The sequence below is a fragment of the Poecilia mexicana genome, unplaced genomic scaffold (assembly GCF_051168715.1).
Source record: "Poecilia mexicana isolate PSO_F unplaced genomic scaffold, ASM5116871v1 scaffold_12, whole genome shotgun sequence".
Lineage (NCBI taxonomy): Eukaryota > Metazoa > Chordata > Actinopteri > Cyprinodontiformes > Poeciliidae > Poecilia > Poecilia mexicana.
The window spans coordinates 15404504-15429445 of NW_028263381.1; the positions used below are offsets into that span (position 1 = coordinate 15404504).

Consider the following 24942-nt stretch of genomic DNA (forward strand, 5'->3'; position numbering starts at 1 on the left):
TTATTATTGCAGCAAAGAAATAACTCAAAGTACGTCAGTGCCATCAATCCAAGTGACGTGCGTGTGTGTTGCGAGGAGGGAGAGAGGGCGGGCAGCAGAAACACACAAGTCCACGATTGAACTACTGACTACAGTATATAAGGTTGTGGCCACTGGCTCAGAGAGAACCAGAGGAGAAAGACGCAGGAAAAACTGGAGCATTTGTTGCTGTTTCAATGGGCTTTAATTGAACTCTGCAGGTGAAAAAGTCAGGAGCAGGATCCTCAAGTCTGACAAATAAAAAATAAAAAAAATAAAAAAATTGTTTCGGCTTCCCAGTTAGGTTACAGTTTCATCCTTTAGCGAAGATGCTGTGGAGGGTGACCGTTGCCTTGGCCGTGATGTGCGTCGGAGGCGCGTGCAACAGCGTGGGAGCCGACGTGATGGGCAGACTGCTCATGCCCAGGGACTATCGGGTGAAACTGTGCGGGAGAGAGTTTATCAGAGCTGTCATTTTCACCTGCGGGGGCTCCCGGTGGAAACGATCCACAGAGGGGGAGGAGGGTGAGTCAAACTATTTACTCTGTTATTGAGGTCTCAATCTCACAGTGAGATTTTATTAATGTGGTGGGGAAAAAATTAAAATCTGCATTTCTCCGTGAAACAGTTGAGATTAAAATCAAGTTGGGGGGGGGAAAAAAAAAAAAAAAGTTGGAAGAAATGTTATGATCAGCTGAAACGGTTTGACAGTCATTTCTTGTAAAATCATCTCTGCAGAAGCACATTTAATAAATTTAGGATGAATTTTTTTTTTTCTTCCTCCAGAATCGTTCCACTGGACTCCCCTCGGTGACGTTGCACCCGAAGCCGAGCGGAGGACCTGGCATCATGACACAGATCTCGGAGACGATAACTCTCCTCTCCCCTTTGCTGCCCCCGACTCGCTAGCTGACCTCTTGACCCTCTTCAGAGTCACAAACGGGAGACAACAATCGTCTTCAAGCTTCCCAGACCTGCCAAGGGAGTCCATAGCATTAGGAGAGCCGGAGGAGAATAAAGACGCAGCCGACCAGCTTGTGGCGAGCAAGAAGAAGAGAAACTTTTCTGTGGGCGTGGCGGGGATGTGCTGTAACCAAGGCTGCACCAAGAACGATATCGGACGGTTGTGCTGAGGCGGAGAGGAGAAAAGGCAGGTGTGATAATAAAGATTAGGCACTGTACAATAATTTGGTTTGAGCAAAAAGAAGAGAAACATTTGGTTCATATTTGTTTAATAGCAGCCATTAACTGTTTGTCTTTGAACTTGTTTTAAGAAAATTCATGTTCTGTATGTCGACTGTTGCCTTCCTTGAAACGTGAATAAATTTTAAGTACTGTGTTAATGAGTCGTCCTGCAGTCATTATGCTTAAATGGCAGTGACTTTTTCTTGCCATTTTTATTTATATCTTTGATAACAAAAAGGCAACGATCTGAATTTTATTTGCCATCAAAAACAAACATCCAGACTTTAGAAAAAAAAAACATCTCCTAACTTTATTATCCAAATTAATAAATCTTTTCTTTTGTGAATTAAATAAGTAAACACGTTTTTTTTATTATTATTATTTTTACGCCAAACATTTGTGATCATTCACTTTCACGGTCAAAACTCAATCCAACCGGCTGGAAATAAACGTGGGAAATAGCCGAGCAGTATAAATGTTTCTTTTTATAAAAATCTTTGGTCATGAGATAAACTCACACTTTACAAATTGACATATATGACCATAAACAACACAAATTCATCATTAGTAAAAGTTGTACAACTGAAACAAAGATGCCCTTTTTCACAGCGTTAAACAAAGTAAGCATAATCGACCACAAAATACTTCTTTTTGTTCGTTTAAGTTCCAATTTTTCAACATGTTTTATGAATTTTTGCAGTTTGAGATATAATATTTTTAACAAAGTAATGGCACTGAATTAAATAAAAACAATATTATTTAATATTGATTTGAATCCTTATTCAAATCCTTATATAAATAAGGGTTTGTCGTTTATGGCAGAAAAAGTTGAACACTTAATATTTCACAAAATGCATATTTTCATTAAAGCCTTCAGTCATCAATATCCATCATACTTTGTCTTAAAGGGGACCTATTGTGTTTTCTTGAGCAAGTTAGGATACGTCTATGGGCTATACAAAACATGTTACTTTTTTTTTTTTTGCACAAAATCATTCTTGGATGAGATTGCAGTCTGCTCATTTCTGCCTACTTGGAGCTCCTTTCAGAATGAGATGTTAAATGGCACCTTGTCACTTTAAATCCATATCAGCTGCTGCGGGCCACGCCCCCCTAGTCAACCTACACACAGGCTTTTCTACATTACACATTAAGTCAACAACAAATCACTTGTCTTTTCTAGCAGCCATTGTATAACGCATACAGCAGTAAAACCAGCTGACCAAACATGTTGGAGCTCCGCCAGGGTTGCTAGGCAACGACTGCTAATTGCGAGTGAATAACTGGGAGATGTATGAAATGGCTTGTTTTCCTGAAACCAAAAAACATGAACTTATTTTTTTAAAGTCTTTTCTGGGTGTTTTTTTTGTTTTAAATCCCTTGAACTGTTTTTAACAAGCAGCTGAGACCCAAATTGAAGTACAAAAACATGCAAAAAGTGAACTTTGCATAATAGGTCCCCTTTAAATATTCCCAAAATAGTGACATAAAACAGAAAAAAAAATACAAAGCAGCCCTTCTTACCACTCATTTATGGTTGGTAATGTAATGCAAATATACACATCAAAAGACAGCATCTCCAACTGACCAGAAATCACAAAAAATCTTTAAATAAACTGATAGCTTGCATAAAATATAGGCATCCACTTATTTTAAAGCTTTCCATAGGCTGACAATGAAGCCTTGTAACATTCAGAATGTGTGATGCATTAAAAAAAAGTATATGTAAATTAAAATAAAAACCTCCAGAGGCATTACAGTATAACTTCATGATCGCTCACAAAATGCTTTCTCCACAAAGCATTTACATGTTGAGCATTCGTGGTTGTTAAAATTTTTAATAAAAAGATGCAAACATTTAACAGGTCAACATCTTTGACATTAAAATCTTTTTTTGTTTTTTCCCACCATGCAAAGTGTATGACTTAGGGTGCCATGTAAAATTATCCCTACCCCTAAGGTCTTTTTAAATGTTGTCACTTGACAACTTCCATATATTTAGTTGAAAACTATACTTTTCTCTACAATCAGTGGAAAAATCTTGCTTGGCATCACAGCAGTCCAGCTCTTCCTGTAATTACAGGGCAGATTTTTCATCTTTCCACTGGTCTTTGATGTTTTACGTTTTGTGATGAGCTCCAAGTCTTTGAGGTTGAAAGGCCTATCTGCCATCTCCCTAATCTCTACCTGCCTCCCCAGATTCACCATAGGCGGTTTTCCACTGGCAAGTCGCGCACTAACCGGTTAAAGTGCGGTTCGGTTCGGTAATTCCCTTTAGAACTCACCTCATTACTAATCCAGTCCGCCTGTGCATGATTTAAACTGTATTAATGCAGCTGTTGGTGAAGCCTTCACACGTTTGTTAAACTTCTCAGGGTGTAAAAACTTTTGCAAGTCGCTTTATCTTGCAAAAAACTCTGATCTGTCTCAGAGTTTAAGTAAGCCGGTTTATGGCTGTGGTTCTCCTTTCTGACTCAGTTCTTCTACACAGGTGGTGTTAATAAATCTTTCTCTAAAAGCTGTTAGATCAGGCATTCAAAAAGCTCCGTTTTTTTGTTTTTTTTAGAAGTGTTAATAAACCCAGTTGGTTATATTGGGGCTTCTGTTTGCAGTCATACTTGGATAAATCCTATTTGTTTGGTTGAATTGCCTCCATTCTCAGAAGATGGACGGACCAAACAACAATTAGATGAGATGTTTATAATGATGTAATGGCAGTGATGGAAAAACAAGGCAGAACCACTTAAAGACCGACTCTAGCACCGACTGGCGAAGAACTGGAAGTTCTCGGTTTCCTCGTGATTTCAAGTGCAGCCACATGGCTGAAAGTCTGTTCAGAATGCAGTTTGGATTGTAAATAACAAAAAAAAAGAAAAAATGTAGAATTGTACTCGAAAACATCAGAGGAAATCTTTTGAGTTAGCTGTAGTGTACTCGTCATTTCAGTCTTTTCTTCATGAAGCGGTGGAGCTGCCACGAGTGTGAACGCAGCCACCACCTAAACTCCATTTGGTAACTCTGGACGTTGTGTGACGACTGACTTGTGCGCGTCAACACCGGCGGGTCAACAGTTCAGGAATTCGCTGCGTCCGTCTCATCCGTCCTTGCTCTCTCGCACGGTCTCCACCCGCTGGATCAGGGCCTTGAATGTGGGCCGCAGTTTCGGGTCACTGCTCCAGCACTCCATCATCATCTTGTGAATCTGAAGGAGCAAAAGGAAGACGTTAAAGCCACGTCATGGCGGCGATAAACACTAAACTTGTAGCTGCTGCAGACCTCCTTTGGGCAGTTTTCAGGGGCAGGGAGTCTATATCCCTGTTTCAGCAGGTCGATCAAATGGTAGACGATCATCTGGCCCTGCTTTTCATTTCCCATCTTCTCCATGAAAACCTGCAACACAGAGGAGTTTGCTCTCAATAACTGTTCCAATAAAAGAATCCCAATAGGATATGTGAGGCAGAAAACTCCATCAGAAGATGGAGTTGTTTTCAAACTCAACTTGGATGAAGAAATATAAACTAAGTGTGAGATGGGTAGTTAAACTAAGAACAAAGCGGCGCCGTACCGCTGGGGGGCTGCAGTTCTTGTCACTGTAGGTAAAGAGCTCATACAGAACGACGCCGAAGCTCCAAACGTCTGATGCTACTGAGAACTTGCTCTCTGTCAGCGACTCGGGGGCATACCTGCAACACACAGCAAGACATTATAACGTCTGCAACCAACAATTATTATCATAATCCAATAACCGGATAGAAAATGTCAGATTCTGCTCTTTATTTTTGCTTTTTACAGAGCAAAAATAATCCATTTCACTCTTTACTGTTTAAAAAAAAGGGGATTTAATTATTCACATCAATTTTTAGCATTCAGAAATTACATAAAGTAGTCCTGCAGATGGATGTGGCATGAATACAAAAGATGAAATTATCACACCAGAAAAAAAAAGGATCCTGTCTTCCCATGTCACACATAGGGGGTTTATTGCATTTTAGTGTTCCAGAATAATCATTCAAATCTCAGAAAACTTCCACTCTTCATACAGAACGGAGTGTCTTTCTATTAAAATCATATTATTTGATGCATGTGTGACAAACAGCACTCTGGACAAATCTATTTCTGATCTGGCTCTGTTACCACAGCAACTTCATTAATCTTTCCACATCTCCTTGACAGCCAGTCGCTGTTTATCCCTCTTCTTTCTGACAAAACATATGCCTAAACAAAAACAGCATAGTTCCTCCCCTACGGTCCTCACCAGAAGATGGGGCTCTCCCCAGGCTCCCTGACAGTGTAGTACTCCTTGTCCTGCGGCAGCACTTTGGTTAGGCCAAAGTCGCCGATCTTCACCCTCATCTCGCTCTCCACCAGAATGTTCCTGGTGGCCAGGTCTCTGTGAATGTATCGCTTCCCACCAAGGTAGTCCATGCCCTGGAAAAGAAGTTTGTGATTTCATCAGCATCAGGTTCACGCTCTTCAGGTCATTCTTCACAGTTCGTCTGCAAGCTTTTCGATTGTGTTACCTTGCATATCTGCGACGCGTAGTGAAGCAGTTTCATGGAATCGATGCGGTCCTTGTGTTTGATGAGATAATCTCTCAAGCTGCCAAAGGGGAGGTACTCCATGATGAGACGAAGGTTTCTTCTTCCTACAGGGAGGAGATGGTTCAGTACTAATGGGATTTCTTCAGTTTTCATGGTAGGAAATGAATTGAAAACAAAGGTAGTGTGAACGTGTCATTGGTAAAAACTGGCTGTTACACAAGAAACAAAAACAAACATTTCCAGGTGGATGCCGAGGCATTTTTCCGCACCTGCGCTGTAGCACACTCCTTTGTATTTAACAATGTTCTCATGGTGAAGTGATTTGAGGATTTCGATTTCCCGCTCAAAGTCCCGGAGGTGCTCAGCCGTGCTGTGCTGCAGCTTCTTCACAGCCACCACCTCCCCGGTGCTGTCCTGCAGCGGGTCGTACCGGCACATCTCCACGCTGCCAAAGTTGCCCTGCGGCGTTCAGGCAGAATGAGAACACATTGAAACACTGCTGAGAAACAACCATAGATGAATGTAAACAGCTACATAAAGTAACAAATATGGCACTGTGCAAAAGACTTGGAAAATGCCTCGTTCCGAAATATTTCTCCAAAGGAAGCTGGTTCGTAGATCTGTGCTGGTGGCTTAAATTAAAACATTATTTCTCTAAAAATTGTACAAAGCTGGACACTTACTTTATACACACAGTTAGCGAGCCGACTACAAGGAAATGACAGCTGTTTCTGTGCATTCACAGAGAGCTTGGCTTACCTTGCCCAGCTGCTTGAGGAAGATCAAGTGTCTCTCCTCAAACTGCGCTGGCTCCTGGCTCACTGAGGCCCACGGGAAGCCAAACCCTCGGGTCCTGTTGGGCACCATGTCGCTCTCCACCAGCAGCTCATAATCTGCAAAAATCATGTTTCAAAAATGTCCTTTTCACCATCGGTAGCAAAAAGACGTGGCGAGGTGGTGCATAAAAAGCTAAACGTTTAACTGTGGTCAGCGGACAAACATGTCGGATATTGTAGTTTGCTGCTACATTTATACACTTCCTGCTCACTGGTAGTTCACACAAGATAAACTCTGATTACAGACTCAAGCGTGTTTTCTACATCTACTTGTTTTCCCACCTGGAGTGAAAAGACTGTTGAGGTCTCTGATGATCGTCCTGAAGGAGGGTCGGTGTAAAGGCTCGTAGTCCATGCAGCTGTTTATCAGGTTGGCCAACTCGGTCCACTTCGGAGCCGGCAGCTGGTGTCTGTCCTCGTAGAACAAGTTCTTCTGCAGATGCGCACAGTAAGGATGAGAAGTTTCACACGGAAAAATGATCGAACGTGGGTAAGGCGGACGTGAAGTGTGCAGAATCCATTTAGGCATGTGTTTCATCACTTCTCCTGAGTTTGGAGGAAGTGTTTGCATTTCTTTGTTCAAAATACAGGAGAAATGGATTAAAATCTAATTTAACCATCACCGAATTCATTCTTAACAGTAAAAGAAGGTCAATATTTGTCAAGCATATATTTGTAGCTGTAGGACCTTTGAGGAGTCCAGGGTGCTGAGCGGTTTCTCTCCCCCGCTGCAGATCTCCCAAAGCGTCGTCCCGAAGCCCCACTTGTCGGTTGCTAAGCTCAGATTCTGCGGGTTTTCGATGCACTCGGGGGGCACCCACGGGATACGCTCCACCAGAACTAGGAAGCAGATGTGTAAAAAAAGAAAAAAAAGGAAAGGAAAGGAAAAAAGAGAGAAAAAAAAACTGGAGTTACAGGAATAGAAAGTGGAGATGATCAGTGTCTGTACAGGCAGCAGGAGATCACACCAAGCAGTTTTTATTTTCACATGGCCTCACACGGGAGTGACGTACACGCCTTCAGACATTACGTGAAGTTTCTCACCTTCTCTGGGCAGAACGGTGATGCCGATACCAGGATCACTGAGCTTGATGAAAGGCAGGCTGCCCGTCTTCCGGTCCTCCTCTCTGATCAGCAGAATGTTTTTGGCACAAACATTCCCATGAACTACGCTTTTATCCTCCTGTAGGAAATAAATTGAAAACAGACTTTTTTTTTTTTTTGACATGCACTAGAAGCCGCTGAAGGGCCTCAAAAATTAAAATGACAGTTAATTCAGAACAAGACAGAGTGGATTTCTTGTAAAGTCTTACCAGGTAATGCATAGCCCAGGCTAACTGTTTGGCCACTTCTAGCTTCCAGGTGATGTTGACGCAGTTTTTCTTCTTTTTCAGATAAATATCCAGAGAGCCAAACTTTCCATATTCCTGCACCATCATGTCTGAAATGAAGACAAAGAGCGAGAAAATATATTAATCTGGTCCCTACAATTTAAGAAAAGCGGATCAGCTCCACCGATACTTTGACAGTTTTATCTTTAATTTTTTAATACTGTGTCTAAGTTCCAATTTAGGCTCAATTCTTCAAAAACAAAATGACACCAAAATTCAACAAGCATCTCTTGCTCTGTGATGCATTCAGCTCCTGTTATCTTTTCCAACTTTCACAGGTAAAAAAGACAAAAGAAATAAGAGCAGAAAGGCTGGAAATGTTGTCTCCAGACCTGTAAAAACTGGACTGCATCAAAACTTTACATAGGCTGGAGGAAGAATCAAATGGAACCACATTTTGTTTAGGTTTAAACAAATGCATCAGGAACTAATAAAAATCATTTTCTGTGGTTTGTGGGCATGGAGCACTCAGGTGTGTGTTAGCCCCATGCCAGTGAACTCTCCCACAGAAATGGAGGCCATCTGTTTAACAACCACATCTTGACCCAAATTCAGTCATTTAACAGGATTCCAAACAGAGCAGCCAAGCCAGAGCAGAACGGCTGAATAAGGAAATGTTCAGACCTCAGTCTGATGGGAAAGCCGCCTCTGGACCATAAACATCAATGAATATGAAGACTTGTTGAGAATTATGGGTCCAAACAATGGCAGAGGCGTAGAGAATAATTACTTAGTTCCTGACTATAAAACAGACCAACTCTCATTGTGAATATTTCAAAAAATAAAACAAAACAGGAACAGATTTCTGCTAAACTCACCAATCTGCCATAATTGTGTGAAAGCATGCTTTTTAGTTTCTGTGTACGTTACTTACTTTCGTCGCCACAAACACACACACCATAAATGAGGAGTAAGTGCTTGTGGGACAGCTGGCTCATCATGCTGGCGGCCTCAAAGAAGGACTGAGGAAGAAAACCAGGACATAATTATTTCCAATCGAAACCCTTGAAATCATCATTGCTTAACTCATTCAACATGACCAACCTCTGAAAAACTACGATGAGCCTTGTCCAGAATCTTGACCGCCACGTCCAGCTGGTGAACCTCCCCGTAATCACCCAGCTCCTTCCTCACACCGCGAAAGAGCTTCGTAAACGTCCCTTGGCCCAGACTTTCATTCTGAAACGGTTTAATTGCCATTAAGCCACACTCAAAAAGTATGACAAGTCCTTACTTCACTCAGACAAAACCCCACCAAAAACCAAATAACTGTCTCCAAAGGAAGAAGCCTCAAACAAGCTCCCAAATTATTAAACAAAAATTTTTTTCAATCTGTTTGAGGAAAGGAAAATTGTCTTTTTTTTTTCCTGTTTCTGATCTATGTCAGAGTATTGTGTTTTGGCAATAATAATAATAATAATAATAATAATAATAAAAACCTTCATGGAGAAATTAAAAAATACGCTAAGCTAAAGGTCACAAGAGAAGAAACTCCAACATGTCCTACAGGACTGCAGCTGATGCAGCAAACACTGTTTATAATACTGACATCTGCGTCCTTTCTGTTGATTTTGTTTCTACATTTAGCATTATTATATTATCATCATACGTGTACAGTTCACGTCCAGATTTACACTGAGATATTTCAATGACATGATGAAAATATCAAAAAGAAGAAGTTACAACAAAGAGCCAAGCCCAGAACGCAGAGGGCCTTTTCCAATGATTTCCATAACTGGTAAAGATGTGTGTGAAAATCTTTAAAATAGATAGTTTCTATGGAAATTTTATGACACAAGATCCCACACTCACTATGTGAGCTGGCTAGATAAATCTAGGTTCTCATCCAGCCTTTGTTTTTTAATTATTACTCTATATGTTTAAGAGAGTAGTTATTCTCTTTTGTCATTTCCTACAGAGTTTCTGAAAATGTTTAATTTAAAAATGTCACTCACTTCCTAAGATAATTTTCTAGATTTTTACATTTGTTTATGAGATAATAGGCACGTGTACAAAATATTCCTGATACTGCACATTACTTCCTATAAATGCTTATCTTTAAATAACAGCTTATGATCAGTGTAACCTCATTTTACAAACATTTTTTTAAAAATAGGTCAACCTTTGTATTTAAATTGAACCCAAGTGAAAGGAGTTTCGATGCAAAAAGCAGCTAATAAGTAGTGTTTTTAATCAGTTAAAGTTCATAAATTGGAAAAAAAAAAGGAAAGTTAAATTAAAAAAAAGTTTCTGAATTTTATGTTATTTTTAAATAAGAAATATAGTCTGAAAAATGTAACCTTTTCAACAGTCATTCAACAAAAAGTTGATTTCCCAGTAATTGTACATCACAAGAACAGAGGTGTAGATATGGCCGCTAGTGATTAAGGTGACATTAAACATAGACTTACAAAGACAAGGTCTTCTTTGCGGATTTTGTGGAAAACCATCTGGTTGATGTGTTTGTGAAGTGATGGGGACGGAGGGACGTCTGTGCTTTGGTTATTTCTGCACACCAGCAGGTTTGATTTGTCTGTGGAAGCATAAAGATAAAGAAGAGTTGGGGGGGGACTTAGACTTTGAAATTTCATGCACATAATTTCAGCACGACCACAACCCTTAGAGGATATTTATTTTATATAGAACCAAGTTTCATAATAAAAAAAAAGGGATGAAAATTATGTGCAGAAATTATGTCAAAGATTGAATGTAGTTGTAAGTATGACAATATTTTGTGAAACGTTAAAGCATCTAAAGTAGTATTGGTCCACTGCAATATTCTAACTTTAAATTATTAAATGTTTCCACTAGCTTTGAACAAATAAAATATGCAATTGAGAGGGGAAAAAAGGCGTAAAAACATCAGTTTATATTTAATTTATATATTCTGTTTCACTTGGTGAATTGTGTTACTGAAATAAATGGACTTTTCAGTAATGTTACAACTGATGTATATGAGGATGTCTGCACTTTAATGCTGACTGACTTGGGCTGTACTGTTTTCAGTATTATAATGGTTTCATGTTCTTTTATGTGTGAGCAAACCAAGATACCAAAAGTACAAATGAGTAAACTGTTAAAACTAAAGTACAGAGATTACATATAAAAAACAACGATACCTAACGCTTCCCTACGTTCAACACTGTATGTTAATTTGAACTCTGACCTTTCTGGCTGGGTGGGCAGCACCTGATGAGCTGGAAAGTGTACCCATCGGTGCGGAGCGCCTCCTTTTGGTAGCAATGCATGAGTTCTTTCAGAGAACCAAAGCTTCTTTTGGCGCCGCTCAGGATGAACTCTCCCGACTCTGTCTTCACAATCTGACAGTGCTTGTAATCCACCATGGTTTCATACTGAAAAACAAAAACAAGTTTCCCTACATGTGTAATTATTATTCTTTGTAAATTAAATTTACAATTACTAAAAGCAGTGGTACTGTAGGCACAAATAAAAATGAAAGAGTAAAAGATTGAATAGGTACACAAAAATAGCCCAATTGCTCCCTCTAGTGGTTGGACATGTGTAAAAGCCTGCATTTTCCATACGCTGATTTAAACCAGGAATACCAGAGACTGAATGACAAACAGCAAGAAAAGAGGTAAGGAAGAGATGAATGAAGGAAGAACACAAAACAGAAAGTGCAACAACAAGGAAATAGTGAAGGGAAGAAGAGAGGGTGAAAAAAACAGGGAATGAAGAAAATAACTGAAGACAAACACATGGAAAGCTGAAATGGAAATCCTCAAGAAAATAAGAGAATGGAGAAGGACGGACACCAGGACAAACGACACAGTGAAGGACAAGAGAAACAATGACAGAACAAGGAAAGTAAGCAAAGACAAGAATAAAAGTGTGGAGGAAAAGACACTTGAAATAAATGAGAGAAAAACATCTGGAAGATTTTCCAGGTATATTTCCAAATTCTGCAGTAACCCCCGCATACAGTCGCATACTTACATTAAGCATTTATTGTAGCTAAAAACAAAATGTTGAATAATAGCTGTTACATAATCCTTGAACCTGCTGCTTCAAATGAGACACAGGGGAACAAATTCAAAAACAACTTACCCCAACAACAAAGGACATGAAGAATTTGTCATACTCTCGGGGGCTGCAGCGTAGGATGTAGAGGCCCTGATAGTTACCCAAACGACGCAGCTTGCTAATTGTGAACTCCATCCTGTGATCAAAGAGGCAAAATGAGCCCTCTGTGTTAAAAGGGTTTGTGGTTGCGAGGGCATGACGACACGCTTCGTGTGCCGGTGTAGTAAACAACAGAGGAACTCACGATACAGGGCCATGGCAGTAACTCTGAATGCACTCGAGAAGTCTCGGTGGGGCGACTTCTTTACACAGGTAGTGATGGGCGTCGGCGACCAGTCTGTAATATCCATCAACCAGAGAAACAAAAGACAGGGCCTCGGAGAGCAACTGGAACTCCAGCTCCTTTGAGGTGCAAAGGGAATAATTCAACGCCACTGTTATTCTGCACTAGATGTATTGAAATGGATGCAAATTCTGTGCTACATAAATCAATATTTTTGCTTTTTCACATAAAAATGTGAATGCACAGTAATCACGAAACCTTTTGCGTCCTTGAAAATGTCATTTAAAAGTTCATCCTTCTTACTTAGTAGAAGTACTTAAAGTTTATGTCCGTATGGGTAATTTTGCACAGCAAAAGAATATTACATTTTGAAGCTAATACATCATCTCAGGCTCCTTCTGAGCTGCTTTGATTACATCTGTCAATAATTTTGCAGATATTTAGCATAGGGAACAGACTGCTCCAAGTAAAGCCTTAATATTCCTGCCGCTGTCAAAGAAAAGACATGACTTAAAAGTTACAAACAGACTTCCTGGATGTCATTGCTGGTGCAGCGAATTAGCTCTAGACTCATCAATAACAACATCTGAAACGTATTACAGTTGTTAGTAACAGCTGTGCGGAAAGGAGAAAGCACTGTACCAAGATCTGATTGTCCTGTCTGGTGAGGGAAACAATGCGACTTTCTGCTGAGCCTTCCTTGCTGCCCTGTTTGATGCTGATGTCAATCACCTCTGGGAAATCACAATATAACTCCAGCTCCTACTCACATAAAAGGTAAACACAGGATTTATTTTATTTTTTTTAACTTGTCTCCTATCAACATCCTCCGGTTTTTCATTGAGGCGTCGACTTTACCTCCTCCGCTCCCTCCTCTCCTTTTCCTTTAGACCAAAGGATGCCCTTGTTGCCCTTCACCACGATGGTAACCTCTCGCGAGGACAGGTCAGTCACTTGGAAGCGCTCGGAGTACACAGAGGGCAGCAGCATCTCCAGGTTCATCAGGTATTTGAGCTTCAGGTTGCATACAGTGGCTTTGCACTCACTGAACTGCTGGATGAACCGTCGGAAGCGGTAGCGGATCCTCTTCCGGGTCAGCAGGTTGTACTCTTGGATGCGGTTCCTCATGCATCTGGGGAGGAAGGACTTGTAGCTAAAGGAGGGAGGGGGTCAGACGGGTTTTAGATGGAGATGAAGGTAAGAGGAAAAAAAATTAAAAACATCTCATTCGGTGAACAAGTGAACACTAACCATTCTGATCACTTTAGAAGAAAAGAAAGTAATAGAAAGACAAATACCATTTTAAACTTTACTTTTGAGAAAACATCACGTTTTTTACGGCATCATTTCGTGACCAACAATCTATGAAAAGATCAGGATCCTCCACCGCCTCCAAGGTCTACTGTAGCCATCTGCAGAAATACACGGCTCTCAGTCAAAAACAACCAATCAGAGCCAGGAGGCTTGTCTTGGTACAGTCAATCAACCTCATGTATGCGCTGCTCAATGTGCTGCTGGCGGAGATACAAATTACAGTATTTAGAAAAACTGTTTTCATGCTAACTAGCCTGAACATTCACGACGGGCTCTGTTGTAGAGAGCTTGCTGTAGAGTAGCAGGGGACGAAGGGGAGGGTTTGAGCGCCGCCAAGACTCTGATTGGTTGTTTCTGACTGAGCACTGTATTTCTGCAAATGGCTGCAAAACCCCAGGGAGGAGGCAGATGAGTTTGAGTTTTTCTGGTTACATGTATCTCATGCTATACTGTCACAACACAGTGATAGTTTTGACATACATATAAAAAAACATATTTATAAAAGTGACAGCTTTAATGGATGGATGGATGAACTATTCAGTGCAAATTCGTGGAGAACACCTATCCAATTACCCAATATATTAATAAATTAATTAACAGAGGAGTTTCCACATTTGTCGGAGTTGCAGCTTTACGTTTCATCAACATTTTTCATATTCACTCAGCGTGTGAATATGTGCCTTTTAGGTCAATGACCCACTTTAGTGTGAAGCGTTCTGGACTTGATAGAAGTGCTGTACAAGTACAAGCCGTTTTTACCATATTAAATGAGGAAGCATCCGATACCTGGTATCATTGTAGATATCCACCGGAGACAGGTCGCTCTCTTTAGCGAGCCTCATCATGTCGAGAACAGCCATACCCAGGCACTCCTCCTGAGCTTCGTGGCTGACCGGAATATGAACCCAGCCGTTTAAAAAGTCACTACGCCACTGCAACAGGTGAAGGATTTCAAAAGTGTAAATGTTAAAAATAAATGTAGCAGCGAAGGGAGCAGGTCAAACATTTTATGTTGGCAGGTCACTGTGACTGGATGGCAGATAAAAAAACAAAAAACAAAAACGGTATTTGAATTACTTATCAGAGTCTAAAAATCTATAAAGTTGTGCTCTGGTGTATCAAAAGACAAGAAACCTTAAACCTCAAACATTTAAACTACTACTGTGCATATAAACATACAACAAAAACTTGGCTGCTGCTCCTGGTGACAACGTGACCCTAGAGATAAACACCAAAGTGGTGTGGTGTGGTGTGTGTGTGTGTGTGTGTGTGTGTGTGTGTGTGTGGGTGTGTGTGTGTGTGTGTGCGCGCGTGTGTGTGCATGCGAGCTTTGCACAAATGTGAGGACAAAAAAAGCAGAAATTATTTTGAAACTCAGGCATATACACAAAACCACAGCCCTGCATGCAGAGACTCATGCAAACAAGGAATCCTAAAACGAGCCTTGTTCCTCATTTGTGCTTCTTGAAAACTCTTACTACTTCACTTCCTGCTTTCATAGCTAAACAAAACAAAGGGCTGACACAGAGGACATGCAGACTGCCAGTCAGTCAAAGAGAAGGAAATAAAAAGCTATCTCCACCCAGCAGCTCTTCTTATCATCTTATACAGGGCAAATGAGAACAAAAAAGAAAAGTGTTGGAGCTTCAGTAGAGAAGATTAGTCCTTCAGCTACATTTTCTGTTGTAATGCATGAGGAACTAAGACAAACCTGAGCAAACAGGTAGGCCATGACACAGTCATCCATTACCGGGCTTTCCATCTCTTTGGACAAGCCGTAACGATGGGCGTAGAAGGAGCTACTGCTGTTATACCAGCCTGGAAAATAGTATCTGGACAAAAAGCATGTCAAAAAAAAAAAAAAAAAAATCAGCAACACTAGAAAACAAATATTCACCACTGAAATAAGTTTTTTTTTTTGTTTTTGTTTTTTTTAATTGAAGAATAAAAAATACCTAAAGTTTGCTACCTGATTCTGAAGAGCAGGCTTTCACTGGCTGAGTTGTCCAGTTTGAAGACGTGATTAGGAGGAAAATAAATTCGGTCATTTTCCTTCATCAGACAAAACAAGCTGCAGTACACCGGGCTAATTCCTGAAAGAGAGAACAAATATCTTTAGAATATAAATTTTTAGTTTAACTCCAATATAAATGCCATAACAAAAACAAGAACATGGACTTATAGAAAAGTGTGACATTAACCCACCTTTTTGATACTTAATAACAAAATAAGGCACCTTTTTCAGCTGTCCGTATTGGGACAGTCAACCAAATGAAAGGAAAATCTTAATTATTATGAAGACTCCAACGCAATAGCTCAGGTGCTTAACAGGAAAAACATTCTGCTAAAACTTCAGATTTTTAATTTTACTTTGTTGAATTATTGCGGTTTGCTGCAGTCAAAACCTTTTCGTCTCAGGTCTACAGGAACGCCGCTGAACACTGTGAGAATTCCCCACAGAACCACCAACCACCTCGCAAATGTAACCTCAGCATCTCTTCAGTAATAAGAAGCACCTGAGACGCAGTGAGCATTTCTTTATTCACCCAAAGATTTGTAGTGTTTTTTTTTTTTTACAGGTTTAGCATTGTCTGATGAAAAATCCCTCTGTTTTCTGTCAGTTGCACAAACGTTTAGTTTTGCAATAAAGGGTGACGGATCTAATAACGGCAACAATCAGCTTGAACTGAATGTCTTCCATCTTGTGATTAAATCCTAAAAGTGACAAACTACTCAGAACTAAGTCCAATTGTCTTTGCATTATTGTGTCTTACGCTGCCACCGTTTTTCAGTCTGCACCAGAACGAAGTGAGCAGTTTTACCAATCATACCAACTGGAACTGGCAGACAGAAAATGTCATTGTACCACAGGAAGCAGTCAAGTGTGAGGCAAGTGCAAGAGAAGAGAAGTCCTGCTGAAAAGGAAGTACGCCAAACCACAACAGGGGAAGTAATGTCAAAGTTTGAACAAGTCAAGACCCATGTTCATTAAGATATGAAATGCCTACATATAATAAGAAAACAAGTGAACTGGGTGTGTTTACTATGAAATGAAGGAAAAGTATAAACGGTTAGCAAGAACGAACAAATATCTTTAAGCTTTAGAGTACATTTATATCTGACGCCCTTCGCTTTGACACCTCTAAATCAAATACAGAGTAATGACTTTGCACCAGAAATCCAAGCGAACGTAGCATACAGTTTAAGGCAGTGATGGTTTGCAAAAAAAAAAAAAAAGACCCAACCTTCAGACAACTCGCCAAACACTGTTCAATCATCTGGAAAAGGAAAAAGCATGGCACAACTGCAAATGCTGCACGGCAAAAATTTCAGTTCCTAGATGTAAATCTGGTAGAGATGCAAGGCTAGAAGCTTAGATTTGCATTAATATGGTGGTTCTGCTTAGGGGGGCTAAACACAAATGCCCACCACTCTGCTTAGCTTTTTATTTGTAAGAAAATGTACAAATCACACCTCCTTAGCCTTCCCCTTCACAAAAAACGCTCTATGTTCTACTGGTCTATCACATGCAATCCCAGAAAAAGCATTGAGGTTTTGTGGTTGTAATGTGAGAAAATGTGCAAAAGTTGAAAGGGTACGAATTCTTTTGCAAGGCAAAGTTTAGACATCCACAGTCTAATTGAATGCATTGCGCTATTTTTAGAAGTTATGTAATATGAAATGGAAAATAAAATGTTTTGCAGTGCAGCATACATTTTTGCAGACATCACTACGTAGGTCTGCAGTGATGTAAATCAATTAATTGCATGATAAATTAAAACAATTTCGTTTCCAGAGCCTTCAACTCATTTTATTTGTTGTTTTGTTTATTTATGTGGATATTTAAAATGCCTCCCAGGTCCAGAGTTAGTGTTCATTAGAATTTAAAGTTTAATGATCTTTGCAAATGGGTTCTTGCATTTTTAACATACATTGTATGCTACAAGCCATTACCATGTTATTGTTACATGTTGTTTCTGCTATTGTGACAGGCCAATTCAGAACCACCAGAAAGCGAACTTAATAACGATGTTTGTCTGTAATCATGCCCGACCACTGAAAACAATGTCACACGTGTGACACAAATGTAGTACAACCATGAAAGAGACAAAAAAAGAGAGAGACAGCAGGAAAGAGAGAAATAAAAACCAGACTGAGCTGGAGAGGAATTCAAGAGTGACGGAAGGAAAAATTAGAGGATAAACGCGAGGAAGAGCAAGAGGCATAATTTGTTTATCAAGTCAAAGGAAATGGAGCAAGAGATTGTGGATGAAGAAATACGGGTAAGAAGCAGGTCAAAAACAGAACACTTCCACGTATGAGTTATCTAAAAAAAAAAAAAACAAGATGAGAGAGCAGACTGAGTTCAATAAAGATTAGTAAATATAATACTAAAGTACCTATTTGATTTTCTTTGTTGTGGATTTCTGGAAATAATAGATGTAAAAAATTTTCGTTTTCTATGAAAAACAGAAAAGCTTTTTCCATTAAATTACAAAGAGAAAATTCTCCAAATGCTAAAAGCACAATCAAGATATTTCAGCAATGCAAGATGCAGTTGGCAGCAGGGAAATGATATTTTCTTTTTAAGAACTTCTACTTAAGAACCCAAGAGTAAAACAGAAAAGCATTAAAGCGAAGCAAAAGAGTTTTATTTTTTCCAGATGTGTCCTTAACGGACCAACCGCTGTCACAGCAGCATTACCACCCTGACTCCCACAGATTTGCATGTAGTACCTCCCCTGTTTCTAACTGTCTAGCAAACTTTGTCTGTAAATGATTGAGGAAAAGTTGCATAAAAAAAAAGTCACTTTTTCTTAGTGTAGTAAAACAAAAAGACTTGTCATCTTTATACATTTTCTTTTAAGAACCAAAAATACCCTCAAATCAGACCAAAAGCTCCACCTGTTTGGGCTTTTTACCATAATTTTACTCCAGAAATTATACCTTAGTATCCAGTATCTTAGTATGCCCTGCTGACTGCCTGTGGAATCTGTCCATTACCACAAGGGTGCAGCGCATGTGTGTCATTCTTTATTCATGCACAGTCTTTAGTTACTGACATTTGTGCTCAAAGGACACCTACAGCCAACACTAAAGGTGAAAATACCGGTCATATTTATAGACTGGCTGATAGACTGAACTGGACAAACTGAGGCAGAGATGTACATACTTGGAGAAAAAAACTTGAAAAAAAAGTCATTCATATATAGTCATATATGAATGACAATCTTCATATATGTTAATATATGAAGATTGTCATTCAGATATTTAAAGGTATGGTATTATAGTGCACCCTTAAAGCAATATCAAGTAACTATGTTACCTTCAGTTGTTACAACTGTGTTGAATATCAAATGTAACTTAAAATAAATTAGACTTCATAATTTGATAACCTTGAAATTGGGCCTCTGTCTCTTTAAGAAGATAATACTCTTTCTGACACTTCACCTTCAGCATCTCATCACAACATTGTTTCTCATTATGAGGTTTACAACACTTCTTAGGCACATCGGACTGAGAAGTAGGTCATATGATAAGCTCAGCAGAAGCACAGTTCCACCGGGTGTTCGCTAATTGCTGCTGCTGCTAGTCTGAAGGAGCAGAGATGGAAAGGCATGAGGGAGGAGTTTGCTGCTAGGCAGAAGCTCAGCTGCTTCAGAATGTTTCCAAAGTTTTCTTTTGGATTTTGACTACTTGCTTTCCTTATCCAATTAAGCATCCTCTGCTTGCATGTACCTCAATGAGAGAGTTAATATCAGTGGAAGACAACAAGTGTAATGAGTAAAAACTATAAATAGCAGATGAAGAGGCAAGAATAAAGAAATCCAGTAAGGAGCTGACACAAAACCTAAGAGATGCATCATCCTGCTGCTCTTTAGGGAGTCATCTTCAGTGAGTTTGTTTCTCATTAGCTGAAAACTCATTTCCATTAGCCAGCTCGTTCACAACACAAACAAGCAATGGAGCAACAGAAGATGAAAGCAGAATTTAAATTTCTCTTTGGAGTTCATACCTGATGGCTTCATCGCAAGAAGCTGCCCAGTATTAGGAGCAGGCAAGCAGCCAGCTTTGGTTCGCAGCACAGTTCATTTGCATTTCCCACTAACCAAACTGTACCAGAGTACACTTGTAAGAAAACAGACACTCGGGTTTCCGAGTGTCTGAACCAGAGTTTGCTAGTTTGATCTGCCCCCAAAGTTTGGATGTTTCACAGCTGGCCAAACAAAGTTCGTTTAAAGAGCAACACACAGCTCTGGAGTGACAAAGCCCTAAGAACCCAATTTAAAATTGGTTTATCCCCAGACTGTTAAATGTTAAAACAAAACATATTCATAGTTTATATGTGGGCGGATTACACCACATAAAAACAACCATAAATGTGAAATTATTGGCTGTTAGATTCAAAATATGTCCAAGAACAGTCAAGATTCAAAGAAGCACTTTGAACAAAAGCCTGAATGACTGATACTTACGACTAATTTAATCATTTCAAAACCTACTAGCTCATGCAAGGCAAAAGAGCAAAACAAGACTAATGTACAGTGCCATATATATTTACAGCAAACAGTGTTTAATATGTTGTCAGTACTAGTTTGTGTTAGGGATGGACGATATGGCTGAAAAACGTATCATTAAGCGTCTCCTATTTGCGATATCGATAATTGTTGATACTGATATTTATTGATTCGTAGTTTGCTTTAAATATCAGAAATACTGGTGGAATGACCATACCTGTTTTATACAGAATTTTCACTACACGTATTTGTTTATTGATTAAAACAAAACAACAACAACAACAAAGAAAACCTTCCGACCAGATCTGCTTTCTGCTATGCTGCATTTAGAGCAGGTGTGGTTCCTCAGCAAGGCGCACAAACGTCATCAAAAGCAGAACCAAACAGTGTTACAGGAACAATAAGATGTGATGTTAAAAATTAGAACACGATGTAAACACTTAAGAAACACGTAAACAGAGCACAGTAAGCAACTGCCTATAAACCCAAGATGATTGTTCGGGGGTGAAACGGATTAGATTTTTTTTGTGTGTGTGTGCAAAAACCATTAAAAGATTTGCTAAGTCAAGACCTAAATCAGCTACACAATAAATAACTACCAAAATGACAGTAGTATAGGCTAAATCTGAGAACTGAAATGCTAATGTAGCTCACCACAAGCTTTGGCAGCAGTGATGCACAGTTCCTCTGCTACATACTCTCCCGGTGGAAATGTGAGGGTGTCTTCTGAGCAGCTGCCTCGTCCTTCAGTCTTTCCCAGGTGGTAAAGGTGAAGAGTTAAAGCAACTGCCTTTACTTCCTGCTTGGGGTAGGAGTCCGCGGATAAGCTGTCAACTGTTGTCGGGTTGGAAGAAAGAGGGTCCATGTCTGTCAGCAGGATAAGGGCCATGTGCTCTTTACTGAAAAACTGCAACAAAAGGAGAAATAAGTCAAAAATAAGTGAGTGAAGGCAGCGGTTCCTGAAGACGTGTCTAAATGCAGTTGAGTCAGCTTTTGGCTCACTGCTGGGCAATTTAGTTAAAAATGTCACACAACTCCTTTGCAGCAAAATCACAATCTCGGTTTTATCCTGATTTCCCAGCATAAAAATGTAGTTTTTAAAAATTATACAACAAAGCAAATAATCCAAAGAACATATTGAACATAAGTGACTGAGCTTGATCTATATGTAAAGCTGGTAGACAAACCCAGAAAGATTTGCTGCTATAACAACAGCAGTAGGTGGTTCTGTATTAACTGAATGACATTAATGCAATTACATGCCTCACTTTTTATCATTTTAATATGTAAAACAATTTTGAAAACCATATGTTGTTTTTCTTCAATTATACTCTGCAATAAGTTTATCAGATCATTTCCAATGAAATAGGTCCAAGTTTATGGCTGTAATATGACAAAATGTTAGAGTCTGAAAGCTTTTGTAAGGGCCAGCAATGCTAAATATTTTTAAATCCTTTATTTTAGGTTACACTGACATTGCTGAGGTTGCATGGTTGGAAACTTAAAACAAGCCTATAGAGAAGAATGAAAAGAAGAAAAAAAAAGACAGTTCACTCATCATTTTTGTTACTGTTTACACACCCAAAACGTTTATCACCAAGCCTGCAGACAGGGAGTCAGATGTGTGTTATCAGTCAAGCTTGTTTGGCTTATGGATATCAGTTCAGTCACATTTTACTGCTTATCATCACTCCGGTCCACTGGCAGCTACAAGTGCCTCCTATTCAACTGACATGAACTGGGCAATTCAATCAAAAACATGTTGAGCTTCCTTTAAAGTTACAACGCTGTTCCTTGGAGAACTACGATAACTTTGACAAACCTTCAGTCTGTATCGCTTAATTCTGATGGAGCACTGCAATGCAAATTACATGCATCAGTGCTGGATTAAGCAAAAGCTAGATAAAGACGACAGAACAACGTCATTTGTCTATTTTATGAGGTTTTCATGCAGTATAATTAGAAGTACAAATGCAAAAAATTCAACCAAACAGGAAAACATAAAAAATTTTTTTAAAAAATTAACAATATGTTCTGAACAAATGACTCAATAGCGGTTTCAAACTGGGTCAGGTTAAAACAAGACAAAAAACAAAAGCACAGCGTAGCCACTGACAGAGGAGCACAGCCCAAAATGGGTCACACAGGCAAGCATCATGACAAAGTCGCTCATTTCAAATAAAACTTGGAGACTGTTTTTCAAATACAGATAGTGAATGTGGAAAACATTGAGAATAAACCACTATAAACAGAAAAAAAATAGATACATTTCTAGCTAGCTCTGGGCCTAAAGTCTTATTAAGATCGACCAGCAACATCATCATGTTGTAGAAATTGAAATACTCTACAATGCTCTGCACACTAAGTCAAGCAGATTTTGTAAGGTATAAAACTTTTCAGCTCACGCTCCTCTGATAAACATTATTTAATATGCAGAAAAAGGCTTATGCATACGTTTTGTGTGCACACATTAACTCATCTGTGCCCTGGTCTGTATAGTAAATTGTATTCTCTTTAGAATATGAAAGCTTTTTTAACCATCTTCATAAAAAAAAAAAAACATTGACCAAATTGTAAACAAAGAATGGAATCTTCTCAGAAGGCTTCATCGGCCATGACATTCCTGTTACCGTTTTTCCCATACAAATGCCTTTTTGGTACATTTCCAGGGTTTTTATGGGAATCTCTCTTTTATATACAGTTGACCAGCTGGAGATTTTTCTTTTAACCCCTACTAATTCATTTTTAGTCCTGTAAAACATAGTAAGGTATGGTAATTTTCTGATAAATAACTAATTTAGTCAGTGGCTGATTTTTGTTTGTTTTTTTTGCCTTAAATTTTTTGCCTTAAATCTGGTTTCCGTGTGCATAGGAGCTAAAACATATATTATCAGACAAAAGGCAAAGAAAACAATCATTAATATCCATATTATTGCCTCAACATTTCAACAAACATAAGAAACTCAAAATTTCAACTTATTGACAATATTATCACTATTTCATTTCACCACAAGTGGTTGATCCGACCCAAACTTCTGGTCCAGTTCGTGTTTATGTCCGAGGATATGTGCAAAATATATCAAAGACTGCAGCTTGGACATCTTGGATTCAGTATTTGATAAATTACTATATTTAAGTGCATTGATTTTTTTCTGCTCTGCATGACAAGAATATTTTTGACCATTTCTGTGGTGCATCTAATTGAGATTTTTGTGGTCTTGAAGCTCAGAAGAGTGTTGTGGACATTGGAAAAAATATGAGAGAAGTGGTGAAAATGTGAGGTAAAACGCAGAAATTATTTAAATATTTAACAATCATAACAAAACTGCATGTTTTTCCGACACTTTGCAGTTTGTACCCTTTATCTTCTCGAGCTGGCCATACCTCTAGTATGCCAAAAATCAAATCCAAACAATATATAAAACACTGAGTTGACTGGTATAGAGCCCGGCATTAGGACCTCAGATAAGATCCTACAGTGACTGCTGAGCACTCCAAAGATTTCAATTGATTTTTTATTTTTTACTTTAAAATTTGTAGAAATCCACAGGGCAAAATGCCAGCAATTAATCAGTTGACCTCATTGATTTATGCTGACAAAATCATTTAATTCTATGATGTAACTTGCAAAGACTGCTTAATAAAACACATGCCAGATGTTTGGCAAAGTAGAAAACAGCAACCCCTCAGAAAAATGAGCCATGGTCCTGACAGGAAAGTACCTTTGTGCTTTTCTGAGAAAAGCTTGCAAGGTTCTGGTGTCCATAAGGGAAGGGCTAGCAAAGACAGTTCACACTGACTCACAGCTGAAAAGGCCAAAAACTTTCTCAAGTGACTTATTAAAAAAACTCCAACAGCAACAGTTGTCAACAGCAGCAACCCAGGCAAACTATGTAAAATAATGATAGCGATTCAAGTAATGCTTTTTCATCTCCTCATTATACCTCCAATCAGTTAGAAACATCAACACCTTAGAACTCAGCCTGTGTCGCTTTGAAAGGGAAATCCCCTTCAAAGACTGATATAAAAACAGAAGGAGGAGTCAGCAGTAGGGGAGAGTGACGGTACTTTATACACCATCTGCATGCTACAGAGAAGCTGCGCAAAACAACCCGTCTGAAAAATGTTCACAGTCCCCACCTCAAACCAGCTGTGCTATCTGCACGACAGTCTTATTTGTTGTAGAAGATCAACGAGTACAAAACTCCAAGATGTCAAATCATACCAAATGTAGCCCACCTTACAACCAAATACACAATTTTGATTAGTATAGAGCAGATCGGTTTTTTTTAGGATGAAATATTCGATCTAAAAGTGAAACTTGCCTCACTATGTGGTGAAGAACATGTCTTACCCTTAAAATACTAAATAAAACTTCCCATTTCCCAGTCATGTTATTGTCTATGTCATAGCTAGTTACTAACCGCAGACACATAACATAAACACACACATCGCAGTGTGCTATCAGTTGAATCTCTGTACTGCAACCAAATGACAGGATAGATCACTTAAGCTAAAGTAAATAGAAGTAGAATTTGGTCACTTGCAGGGATGTTGTCTAAAGTTCACATAGCCTTTTACTGGTACTGCACACCTTCTTTGCTTATGCAACCGTATATTTGTTTTAGAAGGTTTACAAGTTCCCAAGCATTTCTAGTGTGTGTTTAGCCTGCGTATATTCTTTAAGCAACAGTGATTTTGATTTCTTTAAAAGATGCATCAATCATCTGTTCAGCATTTCTTTTGATCCAACCTGTTTGACAACAGCAGGTAAAATATCGAAAAATCTGTTTTTGCCACTTCTGATCCATG

At 39.1% G+C, this 24942-nt stretch overlaps 2 protein-coding genes across 2 annotated transcripts in view; one reads left to right on the forward strand and one right to left on the reverse strand.

Moving 5' to 3' along the window:
• The first annotated feature begins 65 nt into the window (after nt 1-65).
• Nucleotides 66-1361, forward strand: rln1 (relaxin 1). The gene is made up of 2 exons (XM_014983296.2): nt 66-543; nt 805-1361. Exons 1-2 carry the CDS (start codon nt 348-350, stop codon nt 1149-1151), a joined length of 543 nt encoding a protein of 180 aa, XP_014838782.2. The 5' UTR covers nt 66-347; the 3' UTR covers nt 1152-1361.
• A 307-nt stretch (nt 1362-1668) lies between these two features.
• jak2a (Janus kinase 2a) overlaps nt 1669-24942 on the reverse strand; it is a 29413-nt gene continuing 6139 nt past the window's right edge. The window contains exons 2-24 of the mRNA XM_014983289.2: nt 20785-21037; nt 15582-15705; nt 15324-15444; nt 14399-14544; nt 13157-13451; nt 12941-13060; nt 12260-12417; nt 12040-12151; nt 11138-11324; nt 10383-10504; nt 9016-9150; nt 8846-8933; nt 7894-8021; nt 7625-7763; nt 7269-7420; nt 6863-7013; nt 6504-6637; nt 6014-6203; nt 5724-5848; nt 5459-5631; nt 4769-4886; nt 4480-4593; nt 1669-4405 (exon numbers count right to left, since the gene is read on the reverse strand). Coding sequence (XP_014838775.1) covers nt 4298-4405; nt 4480-4593; nt 4769-4886; nt 5459-5631; nt 5724-5848; nt 6014-6203; nt 6504-6637; nt 6863-7013; nt 7269-7420; nt 7625-7763; nt 7894-8021; nt 8846-8933; nt 9016-9150; nt 10383-10504; nt 11138-11324; nt 12040-12151; nt 12260-12417; nt 12941-13060; nt 13157-13451; nt 14399-14544; nt 15324-15444; nt 15582-15705; nt 20785-21019 — 3375 coding nt within the window. The 5' untranslated portion in view covers nt 21020-21037 and the 3' untranslated portion in view covers nt 1669-4297. The remainder of the gene's footprint in view (nt 4406-4479; nt 4594-4768; nt 4887-5458; nt 5632-5723; nt 5849-6013; nt 6204-6503; nt 6638-6862; nt 7014-7268; nt 7421-7624; nt 7764-7893; nt 8022-8845; nt 8934-9015; nt 9151-10382; nt 10505-11137; nt 11325-12039; nt 12152-12259; nt 12418-12940; nt 13061-13156; nt 13452-14398; nt 14545-15323; nt 15445-15581; nt 15706-20784; nt 21038-24942) is intronic.

Coding starts and splice junctions, on each gene's coding strand:
- rln1 (XM_014983296.2), top strand. CDS start 348: ATGCTGTGGAGGGTGACCGTTGCCTTGGCCGTGATGTGCGTCGGAGGC. Junction 544..804: donor ATCCACAGAGGGGGAGGAGG/GTGAGTCAAACT, acceptor TTCTTCCTCCAG/AATCGTTCCACTGGACTCCC.